We start from the raw sequence: 24,344 nt of genomic DNA on the forward strand, positions 1-24,344 counted from the left end.
ATTTTTTTGCATAGGAACCTTCCTGGGGTTCACTTAAGTAGTTCCATATTCTGCCTCCTCTTAAGGCCAGTCTTTTAGCGTCAGCAATGGAAGCCTTGAGGTGAAGATGCAAAGCCAGACTAGATGGAGTTCAGGTGCCCAGAAGCATTCCCAACCTGCCTTTCTCCCTCCATTCCCTACCCCCAGCCACACACACCACAAATGTGTGACTAGAAATCCAAAAAGGATGCAGTAATACCTCAGCTTGCCTTCCCTTGCCATCTCTTTAGCCCTCACCTTTTTGGTTTATGGTACTGATTGCATAGAGGAAGGAAGGGTCACATGTCAGCTCCCATTTTAGTTAGAGTTATCCTCAGATATCTGAAGGGAAAGGCCAGGGTATTAAGCACTGCTAGTGCACCATTTCCAGACCAGCCTGCAGCTTTAAGGTATAGAGAATCAAAATGAATTTTTCTGACTTCCTTTCTCAGGTCTTTTGAGTGGTCTATGAGCCTCAATTTACTTATCTGTAAAATGAGGGAGTTAAACTCAGTTGCCTTCTTCAGGTTGCTTGGAACTCCAGGTTTATGACTCTGTCTTCTTTTTCAGTCTTGTGGAACAAGACAAAATCGAGACCCAGATCCTTCTTTGATAAAGATCATTCTTTGACTTTATAAGAGAGCTGAGTCTTGATCTTTACCATCTTTCCTTCAACCCCATTGCCCCTGATCACTGCCCACTGTCCCTGATCACTGGAGACTATTAGATCCCTCTGTCTCTGGGGTGACCGTACATTGAATACAACTTGAAGGAAGAGATTGTTTACTTTTTGTCTTTTCCTAGAATCTGGTTCCTTTCTTCTCCCTCCTTCCCCTACCCCCTTTCCTCCCCCCAACCCCCCCAAAGACCTGTGTTTTCATTGATGTAGAGAATTCCTTTTTTGGAAACTCCCTTTCCCAGTATAGATGCCCTCCTGCTCCTGCTCCACAACTCATTTGCCTGTTGTATTGAGAGCTTGAAATGATTTGGCAAGGAGATGTGTGTCAGAGACAGGGCTTGAACTCGGGTCTTTCTGACTGATAGATTTCTCCTATCCTCGGCACATCTTAGCCATTTAAATCCTTGTTCATCGATTGAAGATACGTATGGTCATAAGATGATGAGCAAAATTTAGAATTTAAAGTAGAGAAATGGAATTTGATTTTTGACTTTGCCATTTATTAACTATATATCTTTAGACAAGTCATTTCTCTGAGATTGTTTCCTAAAACAGAAAATGAAAACAGTGACTTTTGTACTAGTCACCTTACAAACATAAACTGTACGTGTTATTTATTATTTCTCCTGAAGGTCTTGGCCTCCTGGTTGCTCTTCCTCAGGGTTTCATACTGCCTGGATATTTGATGAAAAGGGGAAAATACTGAGGGAAAAATGGTTGGGCTGGTTTTCTCTGATGTTCACAGCCTAGATAGTGCCCTGGGGCACAAGAAATATCTCTGATTGTAGAATCAGGTTCCCCAACATCATTTTCCTAGGAAGTTCTTATTGGAAGTGGCAATTAGGGGCCAGCCAATGACCATATCCTTAGAAGGAGAGGGAACCCAGACTTAGCAGTGGGGTGGGGGTGGGGACTCAGCGCAGCTGCCTTCCTTGGCTCTTGATGTGATAGAATCAAGTTCCTAGTAAGCATCCCATTCCCAATTTCTAAAATAATCATTGTACTTAGTGGTTGAAAAAATTGTATAAATGAGAGGGAAAGATTGCTGAAATTCATACCTTACCCTGATTTCTTAGCATTCTCTTTCTCAGATTAGGTTAGACCCTTTGGGGGGAGGAAGAGGAGGAGGGGGAGGTAGGTCCATAGAGCTGTGAGCTGCTTCTCTCTTGCCCAGCTCCACCCCAGGGAAAAGCTGCTGCGGTAGTTCCCATGTCAAGCTTCAAAGTGTGACTCATTCCACTCTTTCTTCAGCGTGCCTCGAAAGCCCACAGCTCAGCATGCTCAAGGGAAGCTGGAGCCAAATCACCCAGTCTCTACTTGGATGATTCTGGGGTGAGGGAGGGGGCAGTTCATGATTTAGGTCCTGCATAAAATCTGGGAGGATTCTGCAGTGGCGTTTCTGATGGCTTAGAGTTTTCTCAATGAGCTACCTGGGATTTGATAACTTCACTGGAGGGTATGTTAATGGGGAATGCAGGGAGAGCCTTCTCCATACTCACACCAAGCTCAAAATAATCACAGTTTATCCACTGCAGGGTCAAGCAACTGAGCAGCATCTCCACCTGTATACTATAGGTATATGTCTTGGAGACTTGAATGGTGAGCTGGCTGTTCATATGAAAAAAGAATTCATATGTTCAATCTCAGAGGAGAGCTAGGGGAAGGGAGAGAAGCATAGCCTTGAGACCCTTACTCCCTGTTTCCTAACTCACTAGTGATTTCATGTTTACATGGTAAAGAGGGCTCCAGTTAGAGTCCTGAAAGGGCAAACTGAGCCCTGACGTCACCTATCCATTCAGTTAATTAACAAGTGTTCCTTGACTACCTGCCTCTGTCCTGTATTGTTTCTTTGGTGTGCTGCTGAGCAAAGGTCCCCCCGCCCCCCATTCTGGGTAGATGAATCTGCATGAGGGCTATCTACTGGCTTAGCTATGTTCCCAGCTTGACTTTGACTCTCAATATGCATACATATCCCATGAAGGCCAGGAGTCTGGGTGAGCTTGGCTAAATGGCCTTAGGCCATCCTCTGCTCCTCTATCCTGGTAGGCTCTCTGCCTAGATGGGGGAGGGAGGAGGGAAGGGGAGCCACTCAACTTCCCAATCTTTCTTTCTCCACCTTTGGGGGCCTCCTGAGCTTTCTGAGAAAAGGGTCTTGGTTTTGACCTGCCCTTCTCCTCTCCCCCACCCCACCCTTCTGCCCCAGTTCCTTGCTCTTGGCCCTATCCCGGGGCCAGGGCAGGTCAGCACATGAAGCCACAGCTTTCTCCCTGGCACACTGCCTCCCCTTTCCAGTTTGCCGAGTCAGGGCTCTGGGATGGGGGTCGCCCACGCTGATCAGACTGGTTTATGGCAGGGAGGGGAGTCCCTCTGACAATTCCCAAAGCCTTTACCTCCCCCCCCCTCCCCCAGTTCTTCCCAGGGAAATATCAAGGGCTGAAAATGAATGACTCAGAGCTGTGCTGCCCAGCTTACTGGCCAGTGCTCACCGTGGACTCTTATCCTGGTCCTCTGAGTGGGCATTTGGCATGCTCACCGGAGAAAAGAGGCTTCAGGAAGCATGAGCACAGCTCCCGTTTGGGAATTTCAGGGTTAAATCCTAGCCCAGCAGGGACTCTAACTCTGTGTTCTTTAGAGTGGAGTGTATGTGAATAACAATAGCAGTGGGGGAAATTAAGAAGGAAAGGGTGGGAAGTGGGGATGGGCTGGCATTGAGGGTAGGCAGAAAGGAGTTGTGGAGCCTAGGGGCCAGGATTGGGTTTGTGTGCCCTAGTTTGTTTGAGAAGTTGGGCCCCTTTGGGCTACCCAATGAGACCTGGGGTCTGCCAGAGTTGGGACTTAAGCTAGAAACTCAACTTTCTTCTTGGCTGCAGCTGCTCTTTGAGTTTCTTGAAGGGCAGATATGATCCGAGAGGGAACAGACATTCCACGACTCCCTCAGACCAGTTAGGTTCACCTTATCCACTCTTCAGGATCTGGGAACCTTTTTTGCTGGGGGAAAATTTTCTGCCCAATGCCCCCTTTTCAATACCAGGCTTTCTGAAGTGCAAGAGCAGGATTCTGGATTACCTGTCACATGTGTATCTGCTTTGGCCTGAGCACACCATTAAGGAAGAATTTCCTACATCTGGTTGGTTCTTCTGTAGAAGGGTCTGTGATCCCAGATGTCTTCTAATTTAAGAAGCAGCATGGTTTTGTGGCAAGCCATGAACATGGGAACCTGGAGATCCCCATGTTCCAGTCCTTGCTTTGACACTTTCCAATTCTGGGTAGGTCACTTAGCCTTATTATCCTCATATATTAAGTAGTCATAGTAATACTAACACTACCCACCTCACAAGTTAAAGCACCATATGAATAAATTGTTATTAAGCTGGAATAATACCAAACACTGGACTTGCCAGTAGAGGGGAAAGGCTCCAACCCCTTAACTTTTATTTGATTTGCTCTTTGCCTCTTCCTTTTCCTGAATCCCTTTGTGTTTAAACAAGGATTTAAGGCATCTGCTTCTGGATCTGTGACTTGGACCTGCTTCTTACATAACATGTACCCACATTGGGACTGAAGGGTTCCAGACTACCAGCTTCCCAGCCTTTCCTTTCCCCACAACAGACTTATTAGCTGCCCTTCCCAGGGAAAGTAGAGCCCCTGGGGCTAGATTTGGTGATGGGCCACTGGGTAAGGTGACAACTTCCTTGCCCCTGGGAGCCCTTAAAGAGACAGCTTAAGGGGTGGTTTTGGCCGGGGTACTAAGTAGGGGACAAACTTCTGATTCTTTGAAGTGCTTTTCTTCATAGAATCTAGGCCCATTTGACTATGGAACCTTTGAGATTGAAGTGTAGGTAGAATGAGTGAGCAGAAAAGATCCAGTTGTCCTTTACCCAGAAATTCTGCTTAAACCAGGTTCTTATTCTTCCTAAGAAGACCTCGTTCCCCATTCATGGGAAGATAGTAGCTCTCTTCTTATAAAATTTTTATTCATTCACTTATTTACTGGTTTGTTTTGCAAAGCAATTGGGAGCAGAATTTTTTTAACTTGAAGGATCCTTCAAGGTCGTCTAGTTCAACTCCTTTATGATGAAGAAACCAAAGGCCAAAAGTATCATCTTTGTCCCTTTCCTCTTTTACACCTAAATTGAATTATAGCTATATAACCTTCATAAGAACCTTGCTGTTCCCATGGGAACACAGGGTGCTTGTCACCCAGAGCCACATAGCTTTTGCTTAGTCCTTAGTACATAGTCCCCAAATCACATGAAGAGAACAGGATAGAACATCAGGCTGGGTCCTCTTCCCAGATTTCTTTTTTACTTTACCTTGGTCCATGGACCTCCTTCTCTTCCATTACTAAATAAACAGTCCCTTTCCCCTTTCTCCCATGGATATGGACAAGATGGGACTGAGTCTTGGGTTTGAAAGATAATGGGAGAAATGTGCTCATGGGGAGAGTATCCCTTTTTTCAGTTGAGATTGAACATAGGCCTATACACCTTCTGGACCATCCCTGTTGATCAATGTTTTGGAAAGAGGAGAGTTGGAGAAAAACAAATCTAGGCTTGGTAAAACAGAGAACCAGGTGATGCATTGGTGTCCTGGAAGTGAGCAAAATGGAGCTAGCAGAGATAATTAAAATTGGAAAGTGATTATGAGGAGAAGTTGGAAGATGGGAATGGGCTTCAAATGGGGGAGCTGTCAGAGAGAGAGGTATAGTGACAAGAAGGTTCACCTGGAGATCGAGGAAACCTCCTCTCTGTCACGTAGCAGCTATGTGATCATGGGCAAGTTGGTTAACCTCTCAGAGAATCTATTTCTTCTATAGATCTGTATAAGATCTACTTCATAAGGCTATAAGAATCAAATGAAATAGCAGATGTGAAGCACCATCTCCAATGATCAGTTATTACTGTTGCTTTCTCTCCTCCAGGTCCAGAAGCTGCTCTATGACGCATGCTCGGAGGAAATCTCTGTCCCTGCTGAACTCTCTCCCTACTAGCCGGGAACCACTTCAGGTGGAAGGCAAGAGGATGGAGCGGCAGGAGGGCACTGAGCCAGGGGCTGCCCCAGAGGTCCCTAGCCTCCCCAGTCTACAAGAGCTTAGAAAAAATTACCCTCTTCGCAAGCGGCTCCTGGGCGCAGGCAAGCCAAAGACCTGCAAAGTGTTGCTGACCCGCCTGGAGCATGTGACCGGCCCCAGAGGCAAGGAGGCCTCCACATGGGTGGAAGAGCTGCAGCCACTTACACCTGGCTTGCCGGAGACTTCTATTCCAGGCAAGGGTGAGACAGGTGGGGAGCAGGATGCTGGGACTGATAACTCCCTTCCTGAAGAGCCACGCAAGCGGCGTCTGGCTTCGCTCAATGCGGAGGCCCTCAATAACCTGCTCCTAGAGCGGGATGACGGGGCTGGGCTCGCCGCTACTCGGAGATGCCGAGGGGAAACGAGAAGAGCCCGAGATAAAGTAAGTGGGAGCTGGGCCTCACCGGAGAAGCCAGTCCCCAAAAGCTTTAAGGGACGCAGCCGAACTCGGGCAGGAAGACTCAAGGGTAGTAGCCAGGACATTCTGCCTGAGGAAGTATTTGAAGATGGCTCCCGCCGGGAAGGTGATACTGCTCCCAAAAGACTGGCCAGCCTGAATGCAGCAGCCTTCCTCAAGCTGAGCCAGGAGCGGGAACTGCCCCATCGGGCCCCTCGAAATCACACCGATGGAGATGTCCGGCCTGACTCTATAGGCCCTAAGACACTGAGGCTTAAATGGGCCAAAGCCAATCGGAAAAATTGTGTGAAGGCTAGGCAGGAAGCTAACCTCGCAGGGACTGAGGGATTACCCAGCTGGCAAATACCCCCTGAGGGAACCTGGCCACCAGCTGCCTCTTCTGGCTCTCCTCGGTTATGTGGCAAAGGAGAACCCTTACCCTATGAACCCTTGAGCCACTCTTATGAGAGCCCTGGGGACCTGTACCACCGGCTGCCCCTGCTGATGGGTGGGCAGGCTGCCATGAAGCCAGAGTACGGGCGCCCAGGAGAGAAGTCTCCCACTCCCAAACAAGACCTACACCAGCCCTCATTCCCTCTCCCCCAGCTGCCCCCGCTGCCTGTGCCCGGCAACCACTCTGACTACGGCTGTTTCTATGGTGGTCCTGAGCTTACCACACTGAGCGGGGTCTACTTGTACTACGGTCAAAGCGGACTGCAGTGTGGGGGCTACTCACCCTGTCCTGTGTTTCCAGAGGGGGGAGAACTGTCCCCTTCTGCCCCCTGTGATGGGCTTCTGGTGGCCCCCAGCTCCCTGCCCACAGGGACTCCTTTCCAGCACCCTCCTTGGTGTTCATCACGTTATTGCTGTGGAGAAGGAGAAGGAGTAAACAGCTACAGTCTCTGCGGGGTTCTTCCCATGTCCCTTAGTCGTGTCAGCAGCCTCCATGCCACTCATGGCAGCTGTCCCTACAAAATGCCTTTTGCAGCAGGTAAGATGTCCCTAGAAAAGGTGTTTGCCTTGGGACAAATGGTTTCTTTGGTGATCTGTGCCTTTTTAGTCTTTGCCTTATAGCATAGTGTCCTGAGAGTTCACTCTAAGGTCATAGCAAAAAGTCATTAGGGGAGCCTGACCCTAAGAAGTGGGCATAATTTTGGTTCTGACATTTTCAGGCAAGCTCCTCAGTTTTATTTTTCTTGCCTTAGTGGCCATCAAGCTGCTTAGGTATGTCAGACAGGCAAAGCTGTGCCCAGCTTATCTGTCAGGACTTAATGGAGAATAGCACAACATAATAGCAGGTATTCTTGTGAACAGTCAGTAAGCATTTGAAATTGCTTACTGTGTGTGTCTGCCACTATGCTGTGTACTGGGGTTATATAGGCCTAAAACTGTCTGTCTTCAAGGAGTTTACATTCTAATGGGAGAGACAACTTGTAAACAACCAAGTTCGCAAAAGGGGTGTGTGTGTGTGTGTGCACGCGCACGTGAGCCTGTCTATACACAACCTGCACATTTAATGGAAGATAATCCAAGAAGGGAAGGCATTAGCTATAGCAGGGATCAGGAATGGGTCCCTATAAAAAGGACTTATACTTTAGTCAAAGTTTTTGGGTACCCCAAAATTCAATGTAGTATGACTGAGACCTAGCGTAAACTCTATTCCATGTAATAGATCCAAAAGAAGATGCGTGTACTTTTGTAACATGTGTTTTTGATAACCTGACTGTGTAACCAAATGTTACCATAACGATTCAGAACTCTGCTATAACATTGACTGATGAGGGGCGGGGCCTCTCTGGCAGCCTAGCTGACTGCCCTCCTAAAGCTGCTTTCACTAATGTTTTCTCAGAAGCACTTAAGAGTGTAGAATGGGCTCTGCTAGTGCCTTTTCAGATGTAGCTTTGCCTTCTGAGCATGTTAGGCTTGCCAAGTTGTGTCTTTGTCATCCTATGACTGTGTGTCTGCTGCAGAAAGCCTTAAGCATGTGTTGACCAGTGTGTGTTACTAAAGCATTCATATGGAGAGCTGAGTTCTGGGCAGGAAGGGTAGCTGGGATATGGGACTGGGAATGTAGATAGAGGTCTTAAAGTGAAAGCAGCTATTACCACAAGAATACTGGCCTTAATACCAGAAAGCAATACCCTCCCTTATATGTTCCCTTAGTGTGTGGCCTTCCCTTTGGGTAGTCAGGATTCTCACAGCTTAAGCAAAGTAGTATCTGAGCCCACAGCTTGGCCCTTGCTGTCTCAATAAAACACAAATAAACACCTCAGGAAAATGTGTTCCAGACCTGATGAATCTATCTCTATTATATCTTTTTTCTTCCCTGGCAGAGGTGGGGTGGGGGGACTCCTTCAAAAATCAGAGTAAAATCCTCAAATAAGAAAGAATATAGGGAGCCCTTGTAGGTCTTAGGATTTACACGCTGGCATTGCTCTTTTTTCCAAGAAGACGAAAGTCACCATTCTTCACATGGGTGTAGAATTGGTGTCTTCATTGGATTAGGAAAGCTGCCTTGTCTTGATAGTAGTCTTGTGGATAGACTCCTCCCAGCATTCCACATGGGCAGCCTCACTGTACTCCAAAAAGCTTACCAGCCCAGTGACATTCATACTTGCGATCTCCAGTATATATTCTACTTTGGTCCAGGAACTGTTAGTAGAAGTTACAGAGAGACAAATTTAGGCTTGACTTTAGGAAAAATGTCTTGTAGGAGCTATCTAGAAGTGGAATGGGCTGCCTCAAGGCACAGTGGAGACTCCCGCTCATAAAGGTCTTCAAGGAAAGACTAGATGAACCTGTGTTATTTGTATTATCACAGATTCTCTTCTGGGTATTGGTTGGATTAGATGGCTGTTGAAGTCCATTCTACCTCTGAAGTTCTGTGATTGTGCTTGCCAGAGAAAGTCTAGACAGGAAGTGGGCAGCCATGACTTTTGGGGTCTCTTCTTCTTAGCTCAGACACTGACCACTTTTAGTTCCTCATCTCTCCTTCCTAGGGAAGGTGAGCAAATCAACTGGGGCAGTAATTCAGTCATCATTCTAAGTAGCTCTGCCCTCCTTCTGGGAGCCCGAGTTGTCAAGGAGGCACTGAGTTGGGGCCTTTTCAGTGACTCCCTCTCCACCCTCTCTATAGAAGGCTATAAAACAACTTTATAGACCAATAGGCTCTGACTAGACTGGTTGTTCCAGGTTCCCTGTTGGGCTAGAGCCCTGCAAAATGAGGGCAGAGTTCTTCTCTCTTCTCCCCACCCCACACCAGGCCAGGACGTATATGGCTTCTCTTGTTTCACCTATCTTTTTGTATACACAGTTACCTTCATCCTGTACTTCCTTAACTAAAAGCCTAAAACCCTTTTAATTCTTAGTAAACCTCTGGTGCTTCTCCAGTTGTGATCACAAAATTTCTATTTTAGATTAGGGACTAAGCTTTTGGAAAAGTGGGTAAAAGGGACACAGAATTCTCCTTGACATTTTCCCTTCCTTTCCCATTAGAGAGTTGCAGGTCTCTGGACCAGCTGGACCTCACGATCCCTGTAGCTGGCCACCCAGCTTCACCCGCCCACCCCCTCTCAGGATGTCCTGTGCCCAATGTGCCGCCTGCAGCTGAGCCTGTCCCCCATCTGCAGACACCTAATTCGGAGCCCCAGACAATGGCCCGTGCATGCCCACAAAGTGCAAAGCCTCCTAGTGGGTCCAAGTCTGGCCTGCGTACAGCACCCAGCTGCCTGCATCCCTCTGAAACCAAGGCAGTAAGCAGCCACCCAAAGCAGCAACGCATCCAGCGTCGTCGGGCTACTAATGGCTGGGTGCCTGTTGGAACTGCCTGTGAAAAGGCTGTGTATGTTGTGGTAAGTACCTAGTATCTTCTGAGAGGAAGGGAGGCAAGGGACAGAAGGCAAAGCTTTTTGGAATCTCAGAGGACTCACAAGCATTAAGCTTGTGAAAGATGGAGGAGGGACCAAATCCTTCTCACCTCCTATTCTCTGGTTCTTGCTATGAACTCATGGCAGTTGACAATTTCCAAAATGGGACTATGCAGGTACCTGAGGCAGCTGAGTTTGAAGTCTAAGTATGGATTCTAATCAAAATTCTGCATTGAGTGACCTTAGGAAAGTCACTTTCTCTGAGCAAATCGTAGGTATTAGATTCTGTCTCCCTATCTCTTATTCTCTGGCTATCTTTCTGGTTTTTCCAATTTTTTAATTCATAAAATGGGAACCATTCCAAGAAGCTTTTTGATACTCCTCTAGGAAAGTGAATATTAGACTGGTTGTAAACATGGTGGTGTCTTGAATGCCTCCAGTCAAGTTAGTAGCTCCCATGAGAAACAATATAGCAAAGATGTTTACATTATTGAAGGAAATATTCAGTAATCTCAAACAGACATCAGTCCACAACTTCATAAGGAGAGATCCAGAAGCCTATGGGCACTCTGCTCAGGGTGACTATAGGGAAACCTTGAAGTAGTGTGATCTCTGATAAACATGACTGAAGCCAGTGAAGTCTCAGGAGCCACACTAGGAGTCAAAGCCAGCTCCTTGTAGGTGACTTCCCAAGGAAATAAGAGACAGGGTGTAAGTACTTTAGCAGACAGAGTTGTGGTTCCATCTAAAAGATGAAGCCAATAAGATCGCTGATATTCAATAGCCATATTAGAGGACCAAGAAAATGGATTTGAAACCAAGTCCAGTAGCCACAAATCTAGTAGACTGTAAGGAGTAGAACCTGAAGCCAAGGATTGAGCCCTAACATCTTGTCCCAGACCTGGATTATGAAAAATGGCATGGAGAGGGAATAGAATCCAGCCATCCTATCCGTAACATTGGAAGTATATTAACAGAAACAGAACCAGCACTTACTCACCTCATCAAAGCGTAGCCCTGTCACAATGTCTCAGTCTAGGAAATGAGGCTAGAGACATGAACAAATACAAGAAAACTTCAAATACCCTGAAGAATACATGGGTTAGAAGAAGTCTAAGAAGTAAATCCAGAAGGAAAATAGTATAACTCTACAATAAATATAAGGGGGGAAATGGCATGGCAACAAGGACTCTAGGAATGGATGAAAGAAATGAAGCAAGAAACAAAAAATGCAATTAGTACTCTTGAGGGGGAAAAATAGGTGAATAAACACTTTAAAAGGTGGAAAATATGAGTCAAGAAGCAGATAACCTAAAAAACAGAATGGAGCAAACAGAACTCAGAGATTGAAAGAGAACATGAAACATTAGAACAAAGTCAAAAGATTGAAAAATTAGAATACATGAGTCATCTACCATCAAAAATAAATGACGTGGAAAATAAGTCAAGAAAAGATTATTTATAAAACTATATTACAAGGCAGTGGTCATCAAAACCATTTGGTATTGGCTAAGAAATAGAGTAGTCAATCAGTAGAATAGGTTAGGTTCAGGACACAATCATCAATGACTATAGTAATCTAGTGTTTGACAAACCCAAAGGCCCCAGCTTTTGGGATTAAAAACCTCACTATTTGAGAGAGACTGCTGGGAAAATTGGAAACTAGTATGGCAGAAACTAAGTGTTGACCCACACCTAATACTGTGTACCAAGATAAGGTCGAAATGGGTTCGTGATTTACACATAGTGATATTATAAGCAAATTAGAAGAACAAAGGATAGTTTATCTCTCAGATCTGTGGAGAAGGAAGGAATTTGTGGCCAAAAAAAGAACTGGAATTCATTATTGAACACAAAATAGATAATTTTGATTATATTAAATTTAAAAGTTTTTGTGCAAACAAAACTAATGTGGACAAGATTAGAAGGAAAGCAATAAACTGGGAAAACATTTTTGCATTCAAAGGTTCTGATAAAGGCCTCATTTCTAAAATTGACTCAAATTTATTTATAAGAATTCAAGCCATTATCTAATTAATAAATAGTCACGGATGTAAACAATTTTCAAATGAAGAAATTAAAACCATCTCTAGTCATATTGATCATAGAAATGCAAATTAAGACAACTCTGAGGTATCGCTACATACCTCTCAGATTGGCTAAGATAACAGGAAAAGATAATGACAAATGTTGGAGGGGATGTGGGAAAACTGGGACACTAATATGTTGTTGGTGGAACTGTGAAGTGATCCAACCATTCTGGAGAGCAATTTGGAACTATGCTCAAAGGGCTATCAAACTGGGCATGCCCTTTGACCCAACAGTGTTTCTACTGTACTTATATCCCAGAGATCTTAAAGGAGGGAAAGGGACCCACATGTGCAAAAAATGTTTGTGGCATCCCTTTTTGTAGTGGCAAGAAACTGGAAACTGAGTGAATGCCCATCATTTGGGGAAGGCTGAATAAGTTATGGTCTATGAATATTGTGGATATTATTCTATAAGAAATGATTAGGATGATGATTTTAAAGAGACCTGGAGAGACTTAAATGAACTGATGTGAAGTGAAATGAGCAGAACCAGGAGATTATTATACACAGCAACGACAAGATCATATGATGATCAATTTTGATGGCCATGGTTCTTTTCAACAATGAGATGATTCAGGTCAGTTCCAATGATCTTGTGATAAAGAGAGTCATCTACACTCAGAGAGAGGACTGTGGGAACTGAGGAGTGTGGGATCACAACATTGCATTTTTACTCTTTTTTTGTTGTTATTTGCTTGCATTTTATTTTTTCTCATTTTTTTTTCCTTTTTGATTTGCTTTTTCTTGTGCAGCAAGATAACTGCATAAATATGTATGCATATATTGGATTTAACATATATTTTTACCATGTTTAACATATATTGGATTACTTGCCATCTAGGGATGAGACTGAGAGGAAGGGAGGTAAAAATTGGAACCCAAAGTTTTGCAAGGGTTAATGTTGAAAAATTATCCATGCATATGTTTTGAAAATTAAAAACCTTGAATAAAAAGAAAAAGAAAAGATAATTTAAGAATCATTAGACTTCCTGAAAAGCATGACCAAGCAAAAATCCTGGATACCCTCACTCAAAAATCACAAGAAAACTTAGAATCAGAGGCTAAAATGAAACTAAAGTTACTTCCTAAAAGAAATCCCTAATTGAATAATTGAATATATATATATGGGAGTTATATGAAATTGAGGGACCAAATGGCAGTGAAGTAGGATAATTAATGCCCAGAGCCCACAGGGATGGTTCCATAAAGTTTCTTACTTCATTTCTTAATTTCTCTCTGTGAGTTTTCCCCTACCCTAATCCTCACAAAAGGTATATACAGGATAAATGTAAATCCCTTGACCTCCCTCTCCTTGGTTGGGGGTGAAGTACATATATGTCGAAAGGATTATAATTCCTTTCTTCTCCTATTATAAGACTGCAAAATCTGAAACTCATTTATACCATTGCTTAGAATGAACCAGGACCAGCTATCCGAAAGAGCTACCAGGCGGTGGAGCGTGATGGAGAGATGATCCGGGTCCGGGATACAGTCCTTTTGAAGTCAGGACCACGAAAGAAATCTATGCCCTATGTGGCCAAGATCTCTGCCCTTTGGGAAGACCCTAAAACAGGTACTACCCCAGGGAGAGGAAGCACGTGACACCAGAATGGCACCGGGTTGAGATTCTCATAGTTCAAGTCTCAAGTTATGGAAGATAACACCTCAGGGACTGAATGCCTCATTAAATTTTCTCTCCACGTTCTGTCCATACACTTTCAGGTGTGAGCCTCTATCCTGTCTCCCTTGAAGTTGTTCCCATGTCATAAGCTCATCTCTGAATACTGAATTCTAGGCTAGGATCAGGGAGAGGGGCCAGGTGCTCTGCACAGCTTTGGAATCATGAGCAGTCATTAGCAAAATCTAATTTGGGCAAAGAACTCTAGCCAAAGTTGACAACAGCTTGGGAACTTGAGGCCAGTCTTTCTCAGATTGCCAACTCCATCCCTGAGCACTTCTGTTATCTTTCCACAGGAGAGCTGATGATGAGCCTGCTGTGGTATTATAGACCAGAGCATACTCAAGGAGGCCGAAATCCCAGCATGCATCAGGTGAGCACCTGAAAAATAAAGAAAGAGATTATCATTGGAACTGTCCTCTGGATCTCGGCGGGCTGCAAGGAGGGTGGAAAAGTATTGAGGATAAAGGTCAGGGCCTAGCTTTCTCTTCTTAGCCAGACTTTTTCCAACACCTCTACAAGACTGGGATTTATTCTTGCCATTCTCCATCAGTCCTCTCCTGTTGGGCCTTTCTGGTTCTTAAGGGAAATGGAGGAAGAGGAGTACACTGAAGATAGTGCAGGACTCTGCATGAGACTAAGATCTGGAACCTGCTGGAATCTTAGTTTCTCCTATGGACAACGTCCAGTTTAACCATTGTAGAGTGGATTTTCTGGCTAAAATTGATCAAAGAGAGGTATCTGCCTAGCCACATAGCAGTGGAGTTGCCCCTCTTTCCTGAAAATTGAGTTTATGTGAAAGGCAGTGTGGAAGGAATACGTGGGTACATTTGTTAACTCAGACTGCCTGAATGCCCCCAGCTCCCCCTCAGTGGTTTAAGTTCTCTGGGAAGAAGATGGACCAAAATGGGGAAGGCCCTTAACTAGGCAGTAAGATACCTGGATTCTGTTATTGCCACTGTTCCCATTATCTCTGGACCCCTCTCTTCTTGTTTTTTGACCATGATGAGGCTAGCACCAGCCTATTTCAGATGGATTGAAGACTTGAGAAGATCCTGGAACCTGTCCCTTCCTTTAGCCTCCTCAGCTGACTAGGTTGAAAAGCACTGTTTCCTTTCTCCCAGACATGTATAAAAAACAACCACCCAGTGCTGGGACCAGGACTATGAGAATAAAATGGCAGAAACACTCTTTATATTATGTATAGAGCCCCTGGAAAGCAAGCTGCTCATGACGTTCTTGGTTGTAATTTCTTTGTTGGATGGAAAATGGAATAGGGCTGGGGAGGATAGGGATGGAGGGGTCCAGGGTTTGGTCTGGAGGGTTGGTTAGGAGAAGATAGCCCCCTGGCGTTGTGGGTGATTGAACCTTCTCCAGGGGAGAGGATAATGGCTCTTCTTCACTCTGGCTTCATTTGAGCTCAGACTACCAAGAGTACTTTGCAGCCTCTAACCTTGTACTGCCCTCTTCTCTACCCCTCTCTTCTCGCAGAATGAGATCTTTGCATCCCGCCACCAGGATGAGAACAGTGTGGCCTGCATTGAAGAGAAGTGCTATGTCCTGACTTTTGCAGAGTACTGCAGGTGGGTATTTTTCCTGCCCACCCAGGCCCACCTTCCTCCTCTAATAAAACCCTGATACAGCCTGGGGGGAGTTGTCAGCCCCTTGCTCCTTCTGCCCCACAGAGGCCTTAGGGACACTTCTGAGAGCCAACAGAACTCTTTCTGCCACTTCTGGCTCTCTTGGGGAAACACTCCTTTCTCACCTCAGATTGGATCTGGTGGGATGGGGGAAATGGAGGGAGTTCCTGGGGGAACTGGAGGATGGTCTTGTCCTCAGCCCTTCCCTAGTGGGAAGAGGTCCTCTTCTTGTTCAGTTGATTTCCAGGAGGGCGAAGGAGGGCCTGAAAGGTGCTTGTTATGCCAGATTCAGAGGTGGGCCGGCTCCCACAAGGGGAGGGACTCATGGACAAGGTCTAAATTTTAGGTGTCAGACCCAGGAGATGAACCCCCAGATCATGTCCATACTGTTCCCTACAGATTCTGTGCCTTGGCAAAACGTCGGGGTGAAGGTCTCCCTGGCCAGAGAGCAGCGCTGGTGCCCCCCTCGGTAGAGTACTCTACCCCACCCCACCGCACAGTGCCAGAAGACACAGACCCTGAACTGGTGTTTCTTTGCCGCCACGTCTATGACTTCCGACATGGCCGCATCCTCAAGAACCCACAGTAGCTGCCCAGTCCCCAGCTCAGGGGGAAGAACTGGCAAGGGGCACCCGGGGTGGGGGTGTTCCCTGTGTGCCAGGGTGGCTTCCCCAGAGCGAGAATGGCAGCAGCTCAAAGCACAGCACTTGGTTAGAAAGAGCAAAAGGGACCTGGGGGAGGCGTCTCCTGGTTTGGCTGAGGGTGGGTGGAGCCTAAGGGGGCCCTAGCAAAGGCCAGGTTCCAAGGAAGGTACAGGCTCCCCCAGGAAATCCTTCCCATATCCCATGGGGAGAAATCCCTGGCTAGAGCAGTCTGCAGAGTGGAGCCTTGGCCCAGGAGGGAGCGGGGTAAGACAGGGCGGGGCCACACCTCTGGCCCCACAGGCTGCCCTCGGTGGGAAAGGGAGAGTGGGAGACCAGCTTTACCTCGCCACACTGTGACAAGCTGTTGGCCACTCCTAGGGGTTCCCTCCCCACCCACCCACCCCCAGGCTCTGAGCAGATCACTGAGCTCAGCCTCAGAAAGCTAGAGCCTGTCTTCTTGAGCACTTGACTCCTTCTCCTTAGCTAGGAGGGCCTGCCCCTGCCCCACCCCCACTCAAGGCCCCTGAAGCATCCTCCTCTCTACTTTTCATCCCAGTCACCCCAGAGTATACCACCGCCATGGGGTGAGGGCAGTCCCCTCTGCCTGGACAGAAGTGATCCCGGTGTGGGCTCTGTCTAGCTGATATCCAGCTTCCCGTCCTCCTGGCACAGAGAAAGGTGCCTAGGGATTCCCAGAAGGAAACTGCCCAACACAGGGTGTGTGTTGTTGAGGGGAGGGTGGATATTTGGGAGGGGGTGGGGTCAGGGAGAGAGAAAAAAAATACTACCTGATTTGCTGGAGACTTTTTTCCCTCTTGCCTTACACGCTGAGGTTCTATAGAGCCTCCTGCAGACCTTCAGCACCCAACTCTTGGAGCCCAGTCCTAAAACAAACCAAAGGAGAGCGGGGTGGCCCAACACTTCCCCCACCCTCCCCCGTCTGCCCACCCATCCGTCCGTCCCCCTGGAAGCCCTTTGTAGATTGCACTAATTTAAACCAGAATGAGAATCAACACTGTATCACAGACCTGCTGAGAGCTGCTGCCACTCACTCCTGGAGCTAGGCAAGGACCTGGGTTTTCCATTTTGTTCCTTTCTAGCCTGAGCTGAGGGCCAGGCTCTGACCTCACCTTTCTTCCTAGGGATGACCCCAAGAAAAGAGCAGGTTAGGAGCCCCCTACCCCACCCCTTACCTTACTCCCTTCTCAGTTGGGCCTGGCAGGGGGTGGGAGGGTGGGGAATTGGGGGGAGGGGGGGAGGTGGCAGCAATGCGCAGGCCCTGTTTATTTCCTTTTCATACCAAAGAGGGACCGTGATGGGGGAGGGGAAGGCTGAGACCATGGGTCTTGCCTCTAGTTAGCTGGACTGCCAGCTGCCCCCCCCCACACCAATGTGTTTGCCCTCCTCACCCTCACTCCCAGGGAAGCCATGGTTTCATGAGGAGTTGAAGGGATCAGGCTGTGTGAGAGGCAGAGCGCCTCTTGATCCGGGGATAGCCTATGCAAGGCCAGACCTTCTCAAGGCCTTTGTGGCGCCCCTGCTTTGTCCTTGTCCTCTCTATGTCCCTTTGTATTGAGGCTTCTTGGGGGGAAGGGAGAAGGGGCAGTTCATATCCACTAAAGAGTGGGTGAAGTCCCTAGGGTAACAGAGGAGAAGTTATAAGAGGGGAGCCCAGTCCCAATTAAGGAGGAGAGGAATCTGAGGGCCCCTCAAACAAATAAGCTGATTAGGGGGAAAAAAAATCAGTCTGGGAGGGATGGGGATCCTGGGATGCTTAGGGCATCTTGCCCACAGCAGGCAGTAGGGGAATAATGGATAAGGGAGGCTTGGGATTGGAGCTCTTCATGCTGCCCAGCAGTTGGGGTATCCACAGATACCCACTCCTTCCCAAAGGATCTTAAGGGATCCTGCTTGTGAGAAAAAGCTAAGCCTACCCTTGCCCTCCAGAAGGAGACCCATCCTCCCACTGGGGAGGGGGGAAGAGACTTTGCTCCTCGGGTTCCTTCTCCTCAAGGCAGGGCACCCCGCTGCCACCCAGGACTCTTTCATGCTTTTTTAATCTCTTAGATATGGAAATATTTTTTGAAACTGAAAATGCAGCTGGTAGAATTTCAATGGAAGTGTAATCCATGTAAAATATATTTTAGTTGATAATTTTGTAAAATGCACTTTTTTTGTGTCTCCCCTCGTTTCCCAGATCTGTATTTCAGTGTTTACAAGGGGGGAGAAACCTTCCCTCTCACCCCCTTCTGACAGAGAAATTAGAAGTAATTCTTTAAGAAAAAAAATAAATTTGAGAAATTGTATTGATTTAGAAAAGGTTCACTTTAGTGTCGTGTCATCTTTTGCCTGTGAGTCTATTTCATGTGTCGGTGTGTTAACTATTATAGTATCCCTTTTTAATACAGGGAACTTTCCTTTTTCCTCACCCCTCAGTCTTAAGTTGTGGGATAAATTAAAAAAGGTTTGGGTCAAGAATCAAACTCTCTTATAGGGATGGGAAGATCTGGTAAGGTGAATGACTGAATAATAGCAATGCTTGTCATGTCCCTAAGCACTGTGGGTGCAGTTCCAGACCTCAAGGAATCCCTTCAAAAAGAGAGTTGATGGTGGCCTTGGGCACTTGATGGTTGGTTGATGTGCCCAGCTCAGGGGCAGCAGTGTGTATTGATTCACTTATTATTCAATCCAAAGGAGAAGGGGGAAGAAAGGGGAGGATTCTGCATACTTGTGCCATGGTAAGGTCGGATGATTCATGGATCATCACTAAGGTGAATGTTCTGTCTTCCATCCTTTTTGAAGAATTTAACCTTAAACCTGGGGGGTGGGAAAAAATACCTGTTAGATGGTCCCAATTCAGGCCTAGAGACTACTCTCCCATCGACTGAAAATGGGAATGCTTCAGAAAATGCAACACTGATAGAGGGTGACTCACAAGGGGTTTGGTTCAGTTTGGTGTGATCAACTCTCAATCTCATTTTACCAATGAGCAAGGTCTGCTTTAGGGAGGTAGCAATATAATAAAAACCACCACCATCACCAGTTCACACAGGGCTTTTAAGGTTTGCAGAGTACTTTACCTATATTAATCAGTTCTCACAACAACCTGTAACATTGGTACTATGACTGCTTACTTTACAGATGAGGAGACTGCATTGTAAGCATCTAAATGTCATGAGTGTAGAACAGGTAAAAGTTCACACTCTGTTCCCCATCTGCCCCAACCCTACAAATTTCTTTACTCAAAGAGAAAGGGGTCATGTTCCCTGAGGAGGCAGAGGTAACAGCCTCAATAGCATTCTCTCCTATGCCTGGAAGGAACAAGAGCCATAGATATATTTGGTCCAGCCTAAGAAAAATAACAAGCACAAGGTTTGCCCAGGGAGCATTGGTGGGAAAGGTAATCTAGCAATAAATAAGCTTGTGGATGGAACAAAGATCCTGAGCAAAGCTATACCGACAAAAGACATTGAACCTGCTGTTAGAAAGTTTACCAGCAGCTGGCATGAGGAAGGCATCAAGAGGCACCGATGTATGATAGAAGTAGGCACATGCAACTGACTACTGATCAACTAATTATCTCTGCTGCTGGAAAAGTAACAATGGTGCAAAAATAATACACTAAAATTTCAAACTTGGTAGCTGTTCAATGATCTGAGTCATTTGCAAGAATATGAACTTTCTCACTACCCCCTACTCCAGTCCAGGCAATTTTACCCAACTTCTTTCTACCAACTCATTGGGACTCTTGTTACTTGCTTTCAAAACACTTCTTCCTCCCCAGATTCTCTTCCCTCATTTTTTTTTTTTTTTTTGACGACATTCCATATTGCCAGTCACTCTAGGGCCATTTAAATCTCGGAGTCATCTTTGACTCCTTCATGTGCTTCCCGTCTCCTCCCCCACCCTTTGTAGTCAATCAGTTATTCCAGGGATCCATGTGGAAAAGAGAGGTACCAGCCAAGGGCTTTTGTTGCCCTAGTGTTTCGTTGCTGGGTGTCTCTCCACCTCAAATCAAGTATGTGAATAGTGACTACAGTGGTGGATAAGGCACGCTTGTACATGACTGTCTCAGGAATCCTTCGGAAGATGAGCGGGGCCATGCTGTTGGTCAGTGTCAGAGGATTATAGTTCTAGAGCTGGAAAGCTCTCCTTTTTAGGAGGAAGCAGCTTTGGGGTGGTTCAGTGATTTGGCGAAGGTCATAGAGGCAGAAAGAGAAAGAGGAAGGATCAGAAGCCCCGACCTGCAGACTCCAAAGCCAATGCCCTTTCCATCAACTAGACCAAACTGCCTATGTGTCTGATGGCGCAATCCCCCATGCTCTGAATGAAAACTATGTCCAACAGCTTGCAGCTGCAGGGACTTGGGGAGGCCGAGTGCGGAGAGGCCTCTCGAGGGCGAAACTTCAAAATGGAAAGCCAAAACGTTCATCTGAATCCCAGCCTGGCTGGGGCGTTGGACCAGCAGCCCTTTCCAGGACCCAGTCCCATTCAGATTGAATGAAGTTTAATAGCATAGAACCAGGCAGGAGAAGCCTCGGGAAGGAAGAAATTCTAGGTAGAGGGAATGCCCGTCCTCCATCCTTCCCATGGTGGGCCCCCTCCATCTCGTGGCACCTCAGAGTGTTCGGTGTCAATGAAGGACTGGGGTGAAAAGATACTAAATGACGGCCAATGCCTGGAGGTTCTTGAGTAATCCTGGCTGCGCCCCTCACCACCCACCCCCACGCCCCAATGCAGTTCAGAGAACTCCGGGGCTTCTTTTGTCCACGCAGCTGGTGGGGAGGCGCGAGGCGTCTGGGTTCCTCTCTCTAAGGACCCTTGCCAGGAGTCTCGGGGGCCGAGCTCTCTCAGCCTTGGATGCTTCCTATTCTTTGGTCCGTGAGGAGAGAGGGGTGTGACTCCCCCAAGCTTGAACTCGCGGTGCTCGGATGCCTTCCCCCCTCCCCCCGGTCCCCTTCTGTAGGAGGCAGGGACCGCAGGCGCGGGATGGATCCTGAGCGGGAAGAGTTGGTGGAAGCCCCCAACCTGAGCCCCGGCCGGGTAGGGGCGGAGCCCTTCCTCCCGCCCTCTGCTCGATGTCACAGCTGGGGCCGGGCCGAGCCCGAGAAGGGGGAGCTGGGCCAGGCGGGACATCCGGCCTCCGCTGCTTCCCTCCTCCTGCCCAGCCGGCCCGAACCGCGGCGTCTGAAGCTCCGTCCTCGGTAAAGTCCAGCTGCTCCCTCTGGGCTGCTCCTCTCGGCCCGAGTCGAGTGCCCCGCTCCCCTCGCGGGGCCGCCTCCCAGACCCCTAGAGCTTTATCTTGCCTAGCCTCGGAGTACAGCAGCCTGTACCCTTCCACGGGGCTCTGGGCCTAAAGCTGGACTTGCTTTCCCTGAGCTGTGACCAAGTGACTTCCCCATCCCGTTAAAACTACCATTTAACTGGGTCCTTTTCCCTGGAGTGGGGAGCAAATCCCATGTTCCCCCGGCCTCTCACCCCGCTGACAGCCCCGAAGGGCACCGAGACCCTGGGGCGGGCATCAAGGAGGACTCCCCTGGCTTCGGGGAGGGGTCGGGGCGGGTTAGGGGGGCCACCCCTGCTTCTCCCCTCCATGTTGATGTTTGGAGTGATAGTAGCCTCCAGTGGGCTGCTGCTCATGATTGAGAGAGGCATTCTGGCTGAGATGAAGCCTCCGCCCTTGCACCCCCACGGCAGAATGGACCCTGTTTGGCGAGGGACTGCAGCCGGAGGCCCAGGGACGCTGCTGGACCCTGGGGACCCGGACCACCAGGTGCGACAAGACGTGCGGAATCGTACCTTGCGGGCAGTGTGTGGGCAGCCGGGCATGCCCCGGGATCCCTGGGACCTCCCGGCGGGGCAGCGTCGCACTCTCTTCCGCCATATTCTGGTGAGTGACCAGTACCGCTTCCTCTACTGCTATGTCCCCAAAGTGGCCTGCTCCAACTGGAAGCGCGTCCTCAAGGTCCTGGCCGGAGCTCTGGACAGTGTGGACGTGAGGCTCAAGATGGACCACCGAAGTGACCTGGTGTTCCTGGCCGATCTGCGCCCGGAGGAGATCCGCTACCGCCTCCAGCACTACTTCAAATTCCTGTTCGTTCGCGACCCGATGGAACGCCTTCTCTCTGCCTACCGGAACAAATTCGGGGAGATCAGGGAGTACCAGCAGCGCTACGGCGCGGAGATTGTCCGCCGCTACCGGGTGGGCGCGGGCCCCAGCCCCGCAGGCGACGACGTCACCTTCCCCGAGTTCCTCAGGTATCTGGTGGACGAAGAGCCCGAGCGGATGAACGAGCACTGGATGCCAGTGTACCAGCTGTGCCAGCCCTGCGCCGTGCACTATGACTTCGTGGGCTTCTACGAGCGGCTAGAGGCCGACGCCAACCGAGTGCTGGAGTGGGTGAGGGCGCCCCGGGCGGTCCGATTTCCCTCCCGGCAGGCCTGGTACCGCCCCGCCAGTCCCGAGAGCCTGCACTACCACCTCTGCAACACCCCCAGGGCCTTGCTGCAGGAGCTGCTGCCCAAGTACATCCTGGACTTCTCCCTCTTCGCCTACCCTTTGCCCAACGTCACCAGGGAGGCCTGTCGGCAGTGAACATTCCCGCAGCGCCCGCGGCTACTGGGAGGGGCCCTCCGGCAGCCCCCAAAGCCAGCTACCGCTGGGATCCAGAGGGCCTGCTCGGGACAAAGGGACCCGAGCTCCGGGGAACCGCGGGATTACACTTCCTGTCAGCTGCGGCCGGACACCGGAGCCCAGGGATGGGGCATCCTGCAAGGGCTCCTTCTGAAGCTGTTGGACTCTCCCCCGCTGCCCACCCAGCCCGGGGATGGTGCTCAGATCCCAGCAGGCCAAAATGCTGGTCTGTGGGCCCCCGGGGCCTCGGAGCGGGCAAGCTGGGCGATTCTGGCCCCAGAAGCACCCCCAGAGGCACTGCTACTTTTGTTGGAGGCTGGGGGGCCAAGGAGCAGGGTTGGGGAATATAGATTATACCACCCAGTATTAACTACAGGGACCTTTCCCTCAGTCCCTACCCCTTGCCAACGAAGAAAACTGGATCACATCTGAGAAAAGGTTTGGGCCCTCCCCCCACTAGGGGGAAAATGGCAGAGTAAATAGCGGGGGACTGAAAGAATTGGATTTAAATTTGCCCGAGATATCTGCTAATTTTGCTAGCTCTTTGGGCCTCCCTGACCTCTAAGGTCCCTTCCAGCGCCAATCTATGAGCCTGTGAATGAATGCCCCCTCTTCCCAGTAGCTGACAGCTGCCCACACCTGCTGCCCTTTTTCCCATGACTAGAACTGGAGGTGCCATTAATCCCTTTATTTAGGGCCAGCCAGAAAACCGTGCAAAGCACAATGGCAGACCATGGTATTGACTGCCTTCCTCCATCACCTCTGTACTGAGCTTTCTAAGTGCCTTCTATGCCCTCTCAGATGTCAGATTCAATATATTTTCTGTATCAGCTGGGTTCTTCCCATCTTCCAGAGGAAGAAACTGAGCTGTGAGAACTCAACTGGGCAGTCCGGTTCTGAGCAGGAAGAGAACCAGGTAATCCCTGTTAAAATTCTATCTCCCATCACTTTTTCTTTATCTTTAGCCAAAGAAAAGGCCTCAAAAGGGCTGAGAGCCATGTGATTCAATCAAAACAAAGTGGGAAATTGGTGAGGGGGAGGTTATCATATTCTTTAATTTAGGGAGAGAAGAACTTTTTTTTTTAAAAAAGAAAAATGTATTTGCATGTCCCTATTCTGATGAGTTTATTTAAGATTTGTACTTCTCAGTGCCAACCACTGTCTGCGTCAGACATCCTCTCTGAGGGTTTTTCTAACAGCTGCATTTTTAATAAAGTTGTTCTGTCTGCATATGGCAGGGTTCCGATGTGTCTCTCATCTGTGCTTTTGTAGACTCCCTGTGGTTGTATCTCCCAAGGCCTCTGTAGGGGAGGAGGGAATATGCGGATCAAAGCCAGAGAAAGCAAGACTTTGAGCAGGACAGGGAAGCGGGCTTGGGTAGGGCAAAGTGGACAGGATTTGGAAGCTGGTGACTGAGGTTCCCCAGCCTGTTTCACTCTCTATGTGACTTTGGGTAAGCTCTAACATCCCTCTGGCCTTATTTTATTAATCTGCATTGAGCAGAGTAATCTATAAGACTTTTGATAGCTCTGCCTTCTTCGGTTATCTGATAGACACTAATTCCAGGCCAGCCGATGGAGCATCTCCACGCAGCCCTGGAGAGTTACATGAGATTTCAGCGGACTGG

The 24,344-nt window shown here is 48.2% G+C and overlaps 2 protein-coding genes across 2 annotated transcripts in view; both read left to right on the forward strand.

The window, feature by feature from the left end:
• Positions 1 to 18,406, forward strand: part of BAHD1 (bromo adjacent homology domain containing 1) — a 34,433-nt gene extending 16,027 nt beyond the window's left edge. Inside the window, exons 2-7 of the mRNA XM_051977086.1 lie at positions 5,619 to 7,156; positions 9,661 to 10,016; positions 13,535 to 13,694; positions 14,096 to 14,172; positions 15,291 to 15,382; positions 15,839 to 18,406. Of these exons, the coding sequence (XP_051833046.1) occupies positions 5,635 to 7,156; positions 9,661 to 10,016; positions 13,535 to 13,694; positions 14,096 to 14,172; positions 15,291 to 15,382; positions 15,839 to 16,028 (2,397 nt within the window). The 5' untranslated portion in view covers positions 5,619 to 5,634 and the 3' untranslated portion in view covers positions 16,029 to 18,406. The remainder of the gene's footprint in view (positions 1 to 5,618; positions 7,157 to 9,660; positions 10,017 to 13,534; positions 13,695 to 14,095; positions 14,173 to 15,290; positions 15,383 to 15,838) is intronic.
• Positions 18,407 to 21,212: 2,806 nt separating this feature from the next.
• Positions 21,213 to 23,963, forward strand: CHST14 (carbohydrate sulfotransferase 14). Its single transcript, XM_051973473.1, has one exon. The coding sequence runs from the start codon at positions 21,542 to 21,544 to the stop codon at positions 22,676 to 22,678; it is 1,137 nt and encodes a 378-aa protein (XP_051829433.1). The 5' UTR covers positions 21,213 to 21,541; the 3' UTR covers positions 22,679 to 23,963.
• The last annotated feature ends 381 nt before the right edge of the window (positions 23,964 to 24,344 follow it).

Source organism: Antechinus flavipes, chromosome 2 (genome assembly GCF_016432865.1).
Source record: "Antechinus flavipes isolate AdamAnt ecotype Samford, QLD, Australia chromosome 2, AdamAnt_v2, whole genome shotgun sequence".
NCBI classification, from domain to species: Eukaryota; Metazoa; Chordata; class Mammalia; order Dasyuromorphia; family Dasyuridae; genus Antechinus; species Antechinus flavipes.